Below are 15157 nucleotides of genomic sequence, written 5' to 3'. Positions count from 1 at the left end.
TAGTTTATCTGTTTATGCTTGAATAAGGCTAAAAGAACGTTCACTCTATTATATTATTCAGTTCAATGCTGAAAGTGTCTTTTGAATTCATATTCTCATTTATCCCAGACGATTTTCTTTGCCCGACTGAATAGTCTTTGGAATCATCCCTAAAATGCCCCTTCAGCTCAGTACTACCATGAGAAATAATACTTACTGCTGAATTCTGGATATGCTCCAGTCTCATGTTGCAGATGTCTCCAGTTTATAACAACATGTTCTTGACGATATTTTATTTTCACTACCTATGTATGCTCCACTACGCTCTAATAAAATGCAATAGTACTGTATATACCTTATAATGATGTGTTTATCTTCTCTGAACTGAATAATTTTTAAAATAAAACAAAAATGCATAAGTGCTGACAGTTCAGGAAATTTAACTTTTATATCCTCAGTAGAATCAAAATAGTTAAAGGCAGTAAATCCCCAATCCTGCAAAGACTTACAAATATGCTTAACTTTATGAATAGCCACATAGAAGTCACTCTAGGGCCAGGGCCTAGACCATCAAGTCCATTCCTCTGCAAGAACATGGCTTAATCCCACAATAGAAGACATCAGGTTGTTAAAAAAATGTTTATGCTGAAGTTTAGCCAAAAATGGCAATTTAATACACCCTTAAGTACTCATTTTACTAGCAATTTGGGAATTGCAACAATCTTTGGGTTAAAGGACTAGTCTTTCACCTCAACACTTGGGTTTCTAAATCAAATGTGAAAGTGAGTTTGTGATTTTATTCTCATCCCCAAAGAACATTTGTCCACCCTGCAAAAGCCAGCACAATATTTGATGACAATCTGGCAAGCCCGGACTTGAGACATCCAGAGCTAGAATTTCAGGAGTGCTGAACATGCACAATGCGGTACACTGGCAGAGCTGTGAGAAAGATTTCGATAGTACCTGCCAGTACTACCCAACTCTGACCAGAGCTGTAACAGGAACATATTTATATAAATTTTCAATTACAAAAATTAAGCATTAAGTCATTTGTCAGTATAAATCACAAACAGAAGAGAGATCTAAACAGCAGGATTCGGAGTAAAGCTTATCAAGATAACAGTCAATCATATTTAACTACAATCTATATGATGCAAAATATTTTATCAAGAGTGCAATGATTTCAAAATATTTATGGGAGCACTCATCCATCTACAAGCTTTAGAAAAAATATGTGTATGTACTTAGGAGATTGAAAGTTCAGCATTTTTTCCTCTAGAAAGGAGGCAGCAGAAAGGGCACAGTAAGGAAAAGAATGAGTGATAATGAAAAACAATTAGAGTAGTTGTAATTCAGTGTTTCATCATATATTGCATAAACAGAACATCTCTTTTGAATGAAAAGGCAGGTTAATAGTTCTTTTGACATTCAAAGTCCTCCTGGAATTAAATCAACTGCAATCTTTAAGGACAAATATTTTATCTGAAAATAAATATTGGAACTGGGTAATATATTGGGGTTTTTTGACAAGTAAACTGATCACTTCAATTACTTTTCTGGATAGTCAATCTGTGCTTGCCTCAAGTTTATTTCAGGACGTCACTGGAAGTAATAGTTCACTAAAAAAAGCCTACATTATTATCCTGAAGACTTCGTCCACAAAGTACGTACGAGAGACATGAGACTGACAATAATGTTACAAAAAGCTAAGCTTAGTTAAAACGGTATTGTAGTGCAAGTCGAGAGAAATCAATAAAAAAGCAGAGGTGAAATTCTTTTGACCCTTTTGAAGTCAATGGCAAAACTCCCTTTGATTTCAATAGGGCCAGGATTTCACCCCATGTCTTCACTGGTCTCTATTATAGCAGATACTCTTGTTCTGATCACACACCCGTTTTCCACCAGTGTAAGAGGAGCATAGGCGCCGACTTCCCCTCGACCCCCCCCCCCCCCCATCCGGGCCCAGACCCCACTCCACCCCTTCCCCCAAGCCCTCGCCCCCACCCTGCCCTGCCTCTTCCCACCACTGCTCCGCCCCCACTCCACCCTTTCCCCCAAGTCCCTGCCCCGCCTCTTCCCACCCCCTCTCCTGACCGTGCCCCATCCCCACCAGAGCCGACCTGCATGCTACAAAACAGCTGTTCATGGCAGGTGGGAGGCGCTGGGAGGAAGGGGAAGGGAGTGATCAGCGGGGGAGAGGCGCTGGGGGGCAGGGAGAGCTTGGTTGCCGGTGGGTGCTCAGCACCCACTAATTTTTCTCTGTGGGTGCTCCAGCCCTGGAGCATCCACGGAGTCAGCACCTATGGTATAGGGCCCTCTTTCTAAAAGAAGAATTAAGATTCAGTGTTGCTCATGTCTTAACCTCCCTCACACTAGTACAAAGTTAAACTCTTTCAAAACAGTTTACGTGGTTATGTTAAACCATTTTCATAAGTGTGTGAACATGAACACTATCCTCTGGGACCCAGTTCAGATGTGCTTTATAATGCCATCATAGGACAGAGTAAGAAACTTTAGGATTCTTTACTATATGATAATCAAGTGTATTCCAACTCTGATTTCTGACACAGTTTATACCAGTGGTTTACAGTTTATACCATGCAGCCCATCAGGGTAATCGGATAGCAAAATGTCTCCCGGCCCGCAGACGTTGACTGTCCGCAGGCACGGCCTCCTGCAGCTCCCAGTGGCCACGGTTCGCCATTCGCAGCCAATGGGAGCTGCAGGAAGTGGCGGCCAGCACATCCCTACAGCCCACCGCTTCCCACAACTCCCACTGGCCAGGAGTGGCGAACCGCAGCTGTGAGGGGCTGTGCCTGATGGTCAACATCAGCAAAATGTCTCACGGCCCACAATCAGATTACCCTGATGGGCCGCAGGTTGCCCACCACTGGTTTATACTGACCTGACCTGCATTAAGCAGTTTGGAAGAACCACTGCAGCCAGTAACATGCAGGCACTAGGTTCTGTGCTGTGTTTTGAGGGATTGCCTGGGAGCACCAACTCCTAATGCTGATCTGCAACAAACTTTGCTAAAGCTCTGTTTAGACTACAACTAAACCAGATTACTTATATTTAAACCGCACTTGAAATTAAGCCATTACCAAAAACATCAAGTACAGCTCAACCACTGTTCTTTAACACATTTCTGAAATGGATTTTAAAACCTATGGGTTGCACCAACATATTAGGCAGTGTGGCCAAGTGGGCAAAGTACTGACTTGAACTCTATTCCAGCTCTACCATTGATCTCCTGGGATACCTTGGACAAATCACTTCACCTCTATGCGTGTTTCCCCATCTGTAAAATGGGGATAATAAAACTTCCCTTTGTAAAGTGCTTTGAGATCTAATGAGGAAAGTTGCTCTATAAAAGTGACATGACATCATTAACTATTTCTAAACTTTACCTTCCTTAAGATGGTTTATAACTTGTAGTATGAAGTGGGCTTTATAGGCCCCATCTGTGACCATGGTGCCCACCACTAACAACTGGCAGAGCCCCCCGCCCCCCACATAACATAACTCACATCAAGCCTGGCACACTCATTGTTGTCATAAGATATAACTCAAAGGTGTCACATAAGGTATTTTATGTAAACTGGTGACATGCTGGTCATGAGTATCATTGCATGATGTACACACAGCTGGGGTGTAAAGAATTGTGCCTGTGTGCTGAAAACGTGTTCCTAAAATATATTTTGAGGGCAAACTTGATAAACAAGTTTGGCTTGGACAAAGGACTATGGATTCACCTATTTGTCCTCTGGCTTACAAAGCTTGACCCACTGAAAGCATATTTACATATAAGGTAAATAAAGCCATCAAGCTAAATGAACAGAGGAGAAGACACTTAATCACATTGGGGGAGGGGGACAACAGACTCCACATCCCTAAAAAGTTTTCCTGGCTCTTGAAACAGAGACAATAGACCTTGGATAATATAAGGGGGGAGGGGGCTGAGGAGACATTTTAATTATCCTTCACTTAGGGGATGAGAGCATACAGCTGCCTTTGAGCCTAGGAAAGCTGGATCCTCTTGAACTGAAAGGCAAGAGTTGCTGGAGACTTAATGTAAGTGAGAAACCTGCTTAGACAAAGATTGTAACTTGCTGAAATTGAGTTTTAATCACTAGGGCTATGTCTACCCTGGCAATTGAACAGCAAAACTTTTGTCTTTCAGAGGTGTTAATTCCCCTCCCTCCCCGAAAGAAAAGTTTTGCAGATGACAAGCGCCAGCGTGAACAGTGCTTTGTCGGCAGGAGCACCCTCCTGCTGACAACGCAAACGCCGCTCATTGGGGGTGGAAGTTTTTTGTCGGCAGGAGAGACGACAAACAGCGGCTACATGGTATGACTTTTAGTGGCACGGCTGTGGCAACAAACACAGCTGTGTTGATAAAAGCTGTGTAGTGTAGACGTAGCCTTAGAAGCATGTTTTGTTTTGTTTGTAACCAGACCTATTTTTTGTACTCACTTAGTATCACTGAAATCTCTGTTCTTTGTTAATAAACTTATTCTTGTTTTATTATAAAACCATCTCAGTGCTATGTATTAAAGTAGAGAGTGAATTCGCAACTAGCCAACAGATTGGTGTGTGCTCTGTCTCTTTGAAGGCAGTGAACTTAATTTCTGGGCGTGTCCAGTGGGAGAGACTGGACACTGCAGAGAGATGTCTCTGGGGAACTCGGGTTCATCGATTGTTACCTGCGGCAAAGTTTAAACTGGCAGTGTCCTCAAGAGTTTGCTGGCAAGGCAGACAAGCTGTTGTGTCAGGGAGCTCACACACATCTTAGCAGCAGCCAACTCTCACTTGCTGAAGCTGAGATGGATATCACAGGGGCTCATAATTCTGGGTACCCCATGCAAGACTCACACCATCCTCACTACAAACATAACTACACATAAAGAGTTGTGAAACACAGTTTGGGACCTAACAGTGTTATAACACAGTATTTTCAGACAGGTCTACATGGACAATTTTTGGGAATCTCCTATTGTTGCACTAACACCCATGTTAACCTTAGTTTTGACTGGAGACCAGTGTTTTAGCACTGCATCATGATACTGCAAACAGGCTTTTATGATCATCATATTCTGCTTACTGCTAAATCTATTTCAGTTCTAGTCAGAAATGAAAACAAATACCATCTTTGTTACAGATTCATAGGTCAGACTGCCACATGCAATATGAAATTAAAATAATAAGATGCTTGTAAGCATAACACATGAATGTTAAAAATGTGAACTGTGGTGTTCACCACGGCTAGCCACTGTCAAAAACCTGCAGATAAAAAAGACAAGCTTCAGACACAGATGTGCATTAAAAATTGGCAAACATATTAGGCTCTTACCAGAAATGGACTCCAGCAAATGCAAGAGACACACATTATAGCCAATAGCTGAATGATCATTTCAAAATGATGAGATCGGCCTTGTCTTTGTTGACTTTTAAATTTGACTCTTAAGAGAGTAATTCCTGTGACAGCATTGCACAAGAACGAAACAGCAAGGGCTAGTAACCCAAGGCAAGAAAAAAGTAATAGATAAAATCTGTCTTCCCAGTCCTCAATATGTTCTGTTTTATAGAAGCACCAGGTCCTCGATGCTTGAATCTGATATGCTCTAAAGCTAAGAATAGGCAGCAAAGCTATAAAAACAGCAAAGAGACATACCGTAGTCAAAATCATTTTTACATGTTTAGAAGTCATTTTTGTAGAATGAAATATTGGTTTAGTGACTCCAATGCAACGTTCAACAGCCATCACACTGCCCAGAAAGAGAGGGCACAGACCAAAGAATACCATACATATGCCAAAAACACTGCAGAGAATGTTTGATTGATTAAATCGAATCCAGTCTTTGTCAGAGGCATACACAAACACGGCAATAGTTCCATTGATGAGATGGCCAAAAAGATCTGTGACAACCAAACCACTAGCAAAAAGCAAAAAGGATGCTTTTGATTTCTGTCTAAATCTCTGATATGCCTTCATGAGAATTGCTATTGCAAGACTGTTGGATAAAATTCCCACCGTCATGAATATTATTGAAAAGAATACCGAAATCTTATTGTGTGCGTTGCAGGTTGTGTTTCCTAATCCGTCCAGCACTGGTGATTTTGAACTGTTCATTGTTGGAAAAGTAGCTGGAGCACTCAATACATTTCAGCAGTTGTACAATCAAAAGGCAACTGTAAAATTTAAAAGAAAAACATTATAAAAGGCACATCACGCATTTGATATTTGAAACAGATACTCTAGGTAGTTTGTGATGGAAATCTAATTTCCCTGACCTATCATGTGGCATAACATCTTTGAGCATTTACATCAGGTATAAGTGCTACATTTAATAGTGCTGGAGCCCTGCAGAAATTATCTCAAATTAGTAATTCTGTCACACCTGAGACAGTCTCCCAAATCTATCTTGTGTGGAAGTCCACCATAAGATCAGGCACCCATATTCAAAACCTAACATTGTACCAGGCAACTTTATCTCACAACCACCACTAGCAGCATTCTCTATTGCCCACCCTTTGCTACCTGCAGTGGGCAGAATCCACGATGCCAGCACCCAGGGAAGGAGTCGAGCCATTCTCTCACTAGCTGGGGCAGCAGCTAACTCACATCTCTAGGGGAAACCCCTCTGCGCCCTAGCCACAGACAGACCCATGCAAACCGCAGCACAGTAATCTTCCTGCGAGAAGGCGGGACTGGGTAAAGCAAATCCCCCTGCAAATTCGCACCCCCTTCCCTGATTGCAACGTCCCGCTACAAGAGGCAGCAAGCCTCCGCCAGGCACCGTCCGCGATCGGCCTGGCCACTATCCATCAACTGCAGCTCGACAGCAGCAGCCGCGCTCCGAAGAGCTCCGCGCTCCGATTGCGATGCAACCCTGTGCAAAGCACGACAGAACACGCTGGCAGCGGCAGGAGTTCAGTGCGCCTTTCAGTGCAAACTGAGGGGTCTACGTCCCTCTCCTCGTTGCAAAAGCGAGTCTCGCAAAGCCATTTAAATACAGCTAAAGATCAAACAAACCGAGAGAGACGGGGCAGCAATTTACATTTGCCTAAACGCTGCCTTTTGTTAAAGTGGGGGGGGGAGTTGCATTACAGAAACAGACCCTGATATTAAATGAGTTCGGGACCTTGTCAACTCCTACCTGCGCTGAGTGCCCGGGATCGTGCACTGATAGAGCGGCTGGGCGCCTTCCTCTGCCTCTCACGCGAACAGCAGCTCGGGCTGTGCGCATACCGGCAAGTTTGCAAAAGGTGGAAAGTTTCTACGCGCTCCCCAGACCCTCCCTCCCTGCAGCCGGCTCCGCAAAGAGATCGACCAACATCCCACTCCTCCTCGCCACCCTCCCGCCAGCTGGATCAGCTCCGGGGCTTCCCACTCTGCCTTCGGTGTCGGGTACCCATGAACAGGGGAGCCAGCCGCCGCTCTGCCCTTCCCCAGGGGAGAGGGCGAGCCCACCCGCAGCTCTGATCACGGCGCAGCCTACCGAGAGCAGAGCCCACTGGGTATCTTCCTCTTCCCCGCACTGAGACCGCCCGCCCCCCTCTTCATCCCCTCCCGCCCATCAGTCCAGGCGGAGAGTCACGCACAACCCACCCCGCAAGTCCTCACGCCTCTTTGCCTGACTTCCGAAGTGCGGGAGCGTCGCTCTGCCCTGGATCCCTTCAGCCGCAAGACCCTGCAGCCTTCGCCGCCTCTCTGCATTATCGCCAGGCAGGGCCAGTCCTGCCAGCCCTTGAGCGCTTACTTGACCTCCCACGCTGAAGAGCCCTGTTGAAGTCAGGTGTGCAGGAACTACTCACGCAAGGCAGGCTCAGGCCAGCAACTGGACATAATACAACGACCCTGTGAAGTCTCCCATACACTACACCGATAGCTAAAGATGGGCTAGATGAGGCAGTAGAAACCAACGGGAGCAGGAGTCTGCTGCCCTCTGTCCATGAAGCGCTACGTGCGGCAGAAATAATTTCTAAATCCCGGTGAATCCGAACGTTTGAAAACACCAAGGGGAAAAGCGAATGCAAAGTATCATTTTTAAAGAGTGCCTCCCGGGTAACCAGCCCAGCCTTTTGCTCCCTCGAGTTTGTTAAAGTTGTTCCTATTCAGAAGTGTGCACGAGTTACTACCCCGCATCCAGCGCCTGAAAAACAGCTGAGCTAACCGTCCCCCTGCATCTCAGGTTGGGTACACGCCGCCACGTCAAGCTATCGCTTCGTTTCATCTATATTTAAACTGATGTTTATGGTACTGCGGGACATGGAAGAGTGAGTCACACCGTAGGGTTGCCAACTTTGTTTGGACGAATTCCTGGCGCTTTAGGACATCATCTTTAATTAAAAATTAAGCTTTAATTGCTGGAGCCTCCAGGAGAATCCTGGAGGGTTGGCAAGCCTAGTCACAGGGATCCCCATGGCATGTAACTCCCATGGTGGGAGTTCAGCCTTTGCCTGGCCAGCCACCTTCGCAAGGGGAGAGCGACTATCCCAGAGTGAAAAATCACTTAGGGCAAGACTAGTCGTCTCTTACTGCTCAGCCCAGGTGCTCGACGCTTTCCCCCGCATTCCTTGCAACACACAGCGCTGCCCTCCAACTTTCTGAACTTTCCATGAGCATTGCTCAAGCAGCAGGCCGGCAGGCGGAGATGGGCTTCTCTGGGGAGAGAGCCTGGCAGAAGCCGCATTCAGCAGACAGAGAAGTTGCAACAACTGCTCGTTTAAAGAGGCCGGATTTACATGCAGGGCTTTCAGAACAGCCCGGCAGACACGTGCGTCTCCCGCTGCTGGCGGGGAGCTGAGCCCTGGTTGTGCAGCTGCCTGGCAGCAGCTTCTGTTTCATTTCCTACCCCTCCCACCCCAGCGCTGTTCTGCTGGGGGATTCCTGGCAGCCCAGTAGCGCCTGGGCTGGAACGGAGGAGAAGTCGCCAACTTGTCAGCGGCGGGCCAGGCTTCCCAGCGACCCTCCCAGCGGAGCCGCTCGCGCCCCGGGCTGAGCGGCGGCGGGAAGCTCCAGCGCTAGCCGGGGAAAGTTTGCCACGCGGAACAGCGGCGCTGTGGGGAAAGCGAAGCCGGGCCGCACATTTACCTTTAGTGTCTCCAGTGGCACGCGGCGCCGGTCACCTACCCCAGCTCCAGTCTCCCGCTGCATGGCGGTGGGGGCTGCGGCAGCCCGTTGCTCCGCGGCGCGCCCCGCTGGCCGCATGCTGCTCTCTCGCACCGCACGGGGTGTGGAGGCTCCTGTCCCGCCGACCCCGAGCCTCGCGCGCGGTCCCTCCCTCGGGGCAGGCGCTAACGTCACGCTATCTGCACCCCCCAAACAGTCCTTCGCGCGGGGGGGGGGGTCTTAGGGCCGCTCCTGTGTTGCGTCTCCGCGGGCGGAGCCGGCCACGCACCTGGCGAAGGGGCCTTTGCACCAGTGAAGTGTGAAATAAAAGCCCCCGCCCGCCTTTTCCCGCAAAGATAGTGGGAGGGACGGGGGGTGTCTCATGGATACATCTGGTCCGTTTCCATGGAGCTTGGCACTAATAATGAGCAAGATGTTGCTTGTTTATTTCTGCTGGCAGCTGATTTAATGAGATCACAGACCAATATGTAGCACTTGACATCTTCACAGCCCCGGATAGACAGGGCAGGACTGCAGCCGCCCAGGGCACCCACCCCGCTCAGTCGCCCATCCGCGCGGGCTGGGTCTGCCAGGAGCCCTCAGCTGGGTCTGCCAAGAGCCGGCTTCAGGCAGGGGGATGCTCTGGCCCACCGCTGGGACTTCTTATTGGAGAACTGGGGCCTCTCTTCCTGAGCCCAGTGCTCCTTGGCTTGGAGGGGGGGTAGGATTCCTGCAGGAGCAGGGAGGCCTCAGCCCTCCCCCTCCAAACAGAGGAGTCTGAGGGGCAAAGGCTGGCCTCCTGCCACCTCATAAGAGGGTCCTGTCAATGGATGCACCTCTTAAAACTGCAGCATAGTCTCTAAGGTGGGTGGGGTGGCAACACAGAGCCCTCCACTGGGCAGGATGGTGTCTACACATCCAGAGGCCCAGGCAGCTTGGTCCAGGCAAGATGAGGGGTGACCCAGTGAAATGTGGCAACAGCAGATGGAGGTCCCCATCATCTGGTAGCTCAGAGGACAGGCAGCAGTGGCAGTTAGATCAACCTTCTCCTTCCTCAGCCACCTAGAAGAGGTAGTGGCAGTGTACTGGAGTCCCCACTCATCCCACAGCTGCCCAGAGGAACGAGCAGCTTCCAATGATGTTGTCATGTGCTATTGGAGCTAACCTCCATATTGAACTAGACACAGGCTTATTGGTTAATCTGAGCCTACCAATAAATACTATCTAAGTAATCCTCACAGTGCCCCCATATAAATGCTTTTTTACAGGTGGTGAAGCTGAAACATAAGTTTCTTGAACACAACCAGACCATGAGTTGATGGGATGACAGAGCTAGAATTGGGAATCAAGAGTTTCTTACTTCCAATCACATGCTCTGACCACTAGACACTGGTGCCTTAGATCACTTCTGAGTTTGCATATACTATGTCAGGGGAGTATAAACACAGGACGAAGGGTACCTTTGAGGTCTATCTTCCCCTCACTACAGAAATGGTCCAAAATATCACAATTTAAAATTCTACAGTTTATGGCAATTAGGAATACAGTAATATTTTTGTTTGTGTATTTTTATTGAGGAACAACCTCAATATGTGCTCCTGACAGAGGAAGAAAGTTATTTAAAAATTAATTCACAAAGCCATTGCAATTTTTCCCTAAATTGCAAGCTTTTAGTCTCACTGCTAGCAAAGCAATGTGCCATGTGGCCCGATCCACCAGCTATGTCATGCAAGCCAGCTGAATCCATTTGTATCTCTGGTCACATACATAGAGAGTTAAAAGCACTATGTGTGTTTTTTTCATCCTTATAATATCTTTCAGATTTTGGCATCTTTCTCCCTGATGGGCTAAAGTGACCTAAACTGCAACCACAACAGAAATCATTTCATTTTGATTCTGATCTGATTGGGACCAATACATTATTGGAAATTCTTTTTAGAAGTATAATAAAATATTCAATTTTATCCTTAACTTTAGAAAAAAAGTGTTGATTCAACATTTTCCAAAGTCATAAACTGAGATGAAGACCTACAATTACAAACTGTTAGCTGTATCATGTCATTAGTTTTTAAGCAAAACTCGCCCCTTGAAATGAGTGGGAAGTTCTCTTTAAAAGAAAAAAAGTTGATGACACTGCATAGCCCCATTCTTTATGAAAGGGAAATTTTAAAAAATCATTCTCATTTAGTTCAGGACCAAATTTTGCCAACACTTTTAAAATCTAAAGCCTTGTTCCCCACAAAAACAAAGACACCAGTAATAAGAACTAGTTTAAGAAGGAAAAGACAATTCAAAAGAAAGGTAGCTGCAGGTAGTAAGGCTGCTATTGCAAAAGACAGGCTTTATATATTGCTGATTTGCCTCTGTCATGGATACATGTTTTTTATTCACAACCAACTGCAGGATATAATATACTTCTAAAGTGTATAAGCCGTAAAGAATCGTAATTTAGGTGCTGAGCACTGAGAGTTCCCAGTGAAGTCAACATTTCTCAGGATCTGGCTTCTATTAAGGAGGATAAACCCCTTGAGGGTATGTCTACACTTCGAGTTAAGGATGTGATTCCCAGGTAGCACACTGAAAATAGAATGTAGCTGTGGCAGTGCCAGACGCTCGCCAACCAGAGTGCATGCCCGTCCAACACCCTAGGAACATATTCGGGGCAGCTAGCTCCTCCCGCTGCTTGCACTGCTGCCTCTACACTCTACTTTTAGCACACCAGCTCCATGACAGCTGACACCAGCATCTCTCCTCGAAGTGGGAATTACATGCACCCCCAGATTGAAGTGCAGACATACCCTCATAATCCTCAAGAGAGGAGAAGAAAAACCCTAAGAGAGAGACATTTACTGCTTGCAAAAATACAGTCAAAAGAAAAAAGTATAGGCTTATAGAGCTCATCCAGAAAAGGGCAATGTTCAGTCAAAGGCAGAAAGAGTGAAATTTCAATTCTTACAGAAATGGGATCAGTGAAGGCAAGCAAGCAAAATAACGTCAACTAGAAGCAATCCCCTAGAGACAGCAGCTGGAGAAAGTGCTGTACCTCTGAGGGCTTGAGCCACAGAAACCACAACATTGCAGCTTTGCATGATTCAGGACTGCTGATAGGTAGGCTTTGTAAAGAGACATACAGGTGAATGGGGAAGACATATTTACATCCCAGCCCTCCTCTATAGGCTATTGCAAGTGATGTATCATGCTAGATTAGGGGAAAACTGAAGTTGTAGAGTCCAAGGGAAAAGGTGGTATTGTTTGGGGTGAGAGGGAGCATATAAACTGATATAGTTGGCCAGATCCTCTGCTGGTGTTAATTGGCATTGAGGTCAACAAAACTACAATGATTTACACTAACGGAGGGAGGAGCTGACATTTTATGTTTACAACCAGAAATCAAAACACTCAACAACAAAACAAGGAGAAACAGCACATGTTCACACTCTCAGTTTAACTGTAAACCTATAGCCTTGTCTTCCAAGAGGCAATCTTCCAAGCAATCATCTAATCAGGGGCGGTTCTATGTATTTTGCCACCCCAAGCATGGCAGTCAGGCGGCTTTCGGGGCATGCCTGCGGGAGGTCCAGCTGGTAATGCGGATTCGGCGGCATGCCTGTAGGAGGTCCGCTGGTCCCGTGGCTTCAGCGTACCTGCCGCCAAATTGCCGCCGAAGCCGAATTGCCGCCGAAGGCTCCCATAACTGCCGCCCCCAGAGCGACCGGCAGGCCGACCCCTGTGGCTTGCTGCCCCAAACACGCACTTGGTGCGCTGGTGCCTGGAGCCGCCCCTGCATCTAATGAGGCTCCCATGGTCACCTGTGTAAGAAGAGACGCAAAATGAGGCAAGATTAACCTCTTATTCACCAAGGACCAGATGATGGCTCTCCACTCTATCAGCACGCAGTTTGACAAACAGCCATCATATACCTATATTTGAAAGAGAGTCACAGATATAGGACTGCAAGAAAAGCCTTTGGTGCAAGAGCTGTGTGGAGAGACTTAATGGGGTCCCAGTATTGCTCTGGTTTGCGTGAAATCCAGAAAAAGAAATGCTACATTCTGCCCTTGGATGCATTAACTCCTCTTGACTTCAGCATTTCTGTGTGAATTGGAGAGCAAATTTGCCCCCAAAAGACTGTTTTTGTTTGTTTCTTAGTTGTTTGTTTTGTATTTGTTTATTTTAGATCCCTGACCTCCTGAAGCTGTGAGCCAGTGCAAGAATGATGAAGGTGCACAGCAGTTGTCTGGTTTCTGGTCCAGGCTGGAAACCTTGGTTAAATGTTCCCTGCTTCGTGCATGATATAACGTCTTTGAATACTTGGAGGCAAGACAAAAATGAGAGGTGTTGGTATAAGAAATATGTAGTGATAAAATGACAGCCTGCATCTCCACTTACTCAGATAATTTCTGTCAACTAACCAAATACCAAGCAAAGCATCCAAAATCCAGATAGTGAAAGGACAGGACAAGAGATTGTTTCTGGACCGAGATGTATGTTTTCTTGTATATTAATTACCTTCAATGCTTCTGTTAAATTTCTGGTGTGGTCTGTTAGTTTACTATTATATTTTTCAGAGTAGCAGCCGTGTTAGTCTGTATCCGCAAAAAGAAGAACAGGAGTACTTGTGGCACCTTAGAGACTAACAAATTTATTAGAGCATAAGCTTTCGTGGACTACAGCCCACTTCTTCGGATGCATATAGAATGGAACATATATTGAGGAGATAGTGTGTATATATATCTCCTCAATATATGTTCCATTCTATATGCATCCGAAGAAGAGGGCTGTAGTCCATGAAAGCTTATGCTCTAATAAATTTGTTAGTCTCTAAGGTGCCACAAGTACTCCTGTTCTTCTTTTATTATATTTTTGTTATCTCCCATGTTTAACCTTACTCTCTGCAAGATTCCAAGCACCTCTTTTGTTTTTTGCATGGGATGATACTAGAATATATCAGGAGGAGCCTGGAGGAAGGTAGCCAGTCGCAGCGGCCGGTACTTGGTGGAGGACAAACAGAAGAGCAGGTTCCCGGTAAGCGTTTTTTTTTTTTTCGGGAAGGAATTTTTTTGGTGCGGGCTCTTTGGGAGAGGAGGGTTAGGCATGCATGCCTAGATGCGTAATAGTGCATTGATGTGGTTTATCACATCGCAGTAATCGGCCTCGGTAATCTCCTCGAATGTCTCATCCAGAACGTGTGCAATGCGCTTGCGCAGGTTTATCGGGAGAGCCACCGTGGTCCTTGTCCCAGCCAGGATAATGTGTCCGTGCCACTGTGCTGCATATGGGCCAGGGCGGAAGCCGCATTGCAGTAGAAGACCCTCCCTTGCTTCCCAGCTCACCCTCAGCAGCGAGATATCATCCAGGATGAACTCCTGTGAAAAATGTTGGGACAGTATTCAGTATAGGTGTCCCCTGAAGCTGTTGGCTCTCCCCAAGGCACAGAAACCCAGAGGACAGTGCAGCCCTGAAACAATCAGTCCCCCTTACTCACCATTTTGAGGCTCCCGTGGGATATGTGTGCTCTGTTTCAGACGGGAAAATTATGCTATTGTGTAGACCCTGTGTGTTTTCTACTCCTTAAGTGCAGGGGGAATCATTACTCTGTCTGGTATAAACAATGCTGTCTCTGTTAAATGTTGCATTTTGCCTTTACAGCTGCATCAACCTTGAGACCTCAGCCATCCCTCTTATCGCCTGCAAAGACTCAGGAAGAGACCGCGAAAAAGCAAAGAAGACATGCTGCAAGAAGTGATGCGGCAATCTATTAAAGAGAATGAGAAAGCACATAACTGGAGGGAGAGAGAAAGCAGGATCCGCCAGGAAAATGCAGCGCACCGGCAGCAAAGCACAGATCGGCTCATAAGCATCCTGGAGCACCAAGCAGACGCTTTCCAGGAGCTCGTAGCCATGCAGAAAGAGGAGCAGTACCGCAAATGCCACCCCCCCTACAGCCCTTATCCCAAAACTCTTTCCGTTGTGCCCCACTGTCACCTCCAACCCACTTTCCCCAACTTCCGTGTTCTTCACGCCACCCGTTGCCTCCAACACCAGTATCTTCACCACCCAGCC

General features: G+C 46.6%; 1 protein-coding gene across 2 annotated transcripts in view; it reads right to left on the bottom strand.

Moving 5' to 3' along the window:
* Positions 1–9535, bottom strand: part of PTGFR (prostaglandin F receptor) — a 37734-nt gene extending 28199 nt beyond the window's left edge. Inside the window, exons 1-2 of one of the 2 annotated variants that reach the window (XM_005302372.4) lie at positions 9077–9535; positions 5333–6171 (exon numbers count right to left, since the gene is read on the bottom strand). In XM_005302372.4, coding sequence (XP_005302429.1) covers positions 5333–6112 — 780 coding nt within the window. In that variant the 5' untranslated portion in view covers positions 6113–6171; positions 9077–9535. Of the gene's footprint in view, positions 1–5332; positions 6172–7139; positions 7510–9076 lie in introns of those variants that run through there. The other variant, XM_005302371.4, reaches the window with a different exon arrangement.
* Between the last annotated feature and the right edge of the window lie 5622 nt (positions 9536–15157).

The sequence above is a fragment of the Chrysemys picta genome, chromosome 8 (assembly GCF_011386835.1).
Source record: "Chrysemys picta bellii isolate R12L10 chromosome 8, ASM1138683v2, whole genome shotgun sequence".
Lineage (NCBI taxonomy): Eukaryota > Metazoa > Chordata > Testudines > Emydidae > Chrysemys > Chrysemys picta.
The sequence above is the reverse complement of the archived record's forward strand: the minus strand, read 5'-3'. Positions and strand labels throughout refer to the sequence as shown.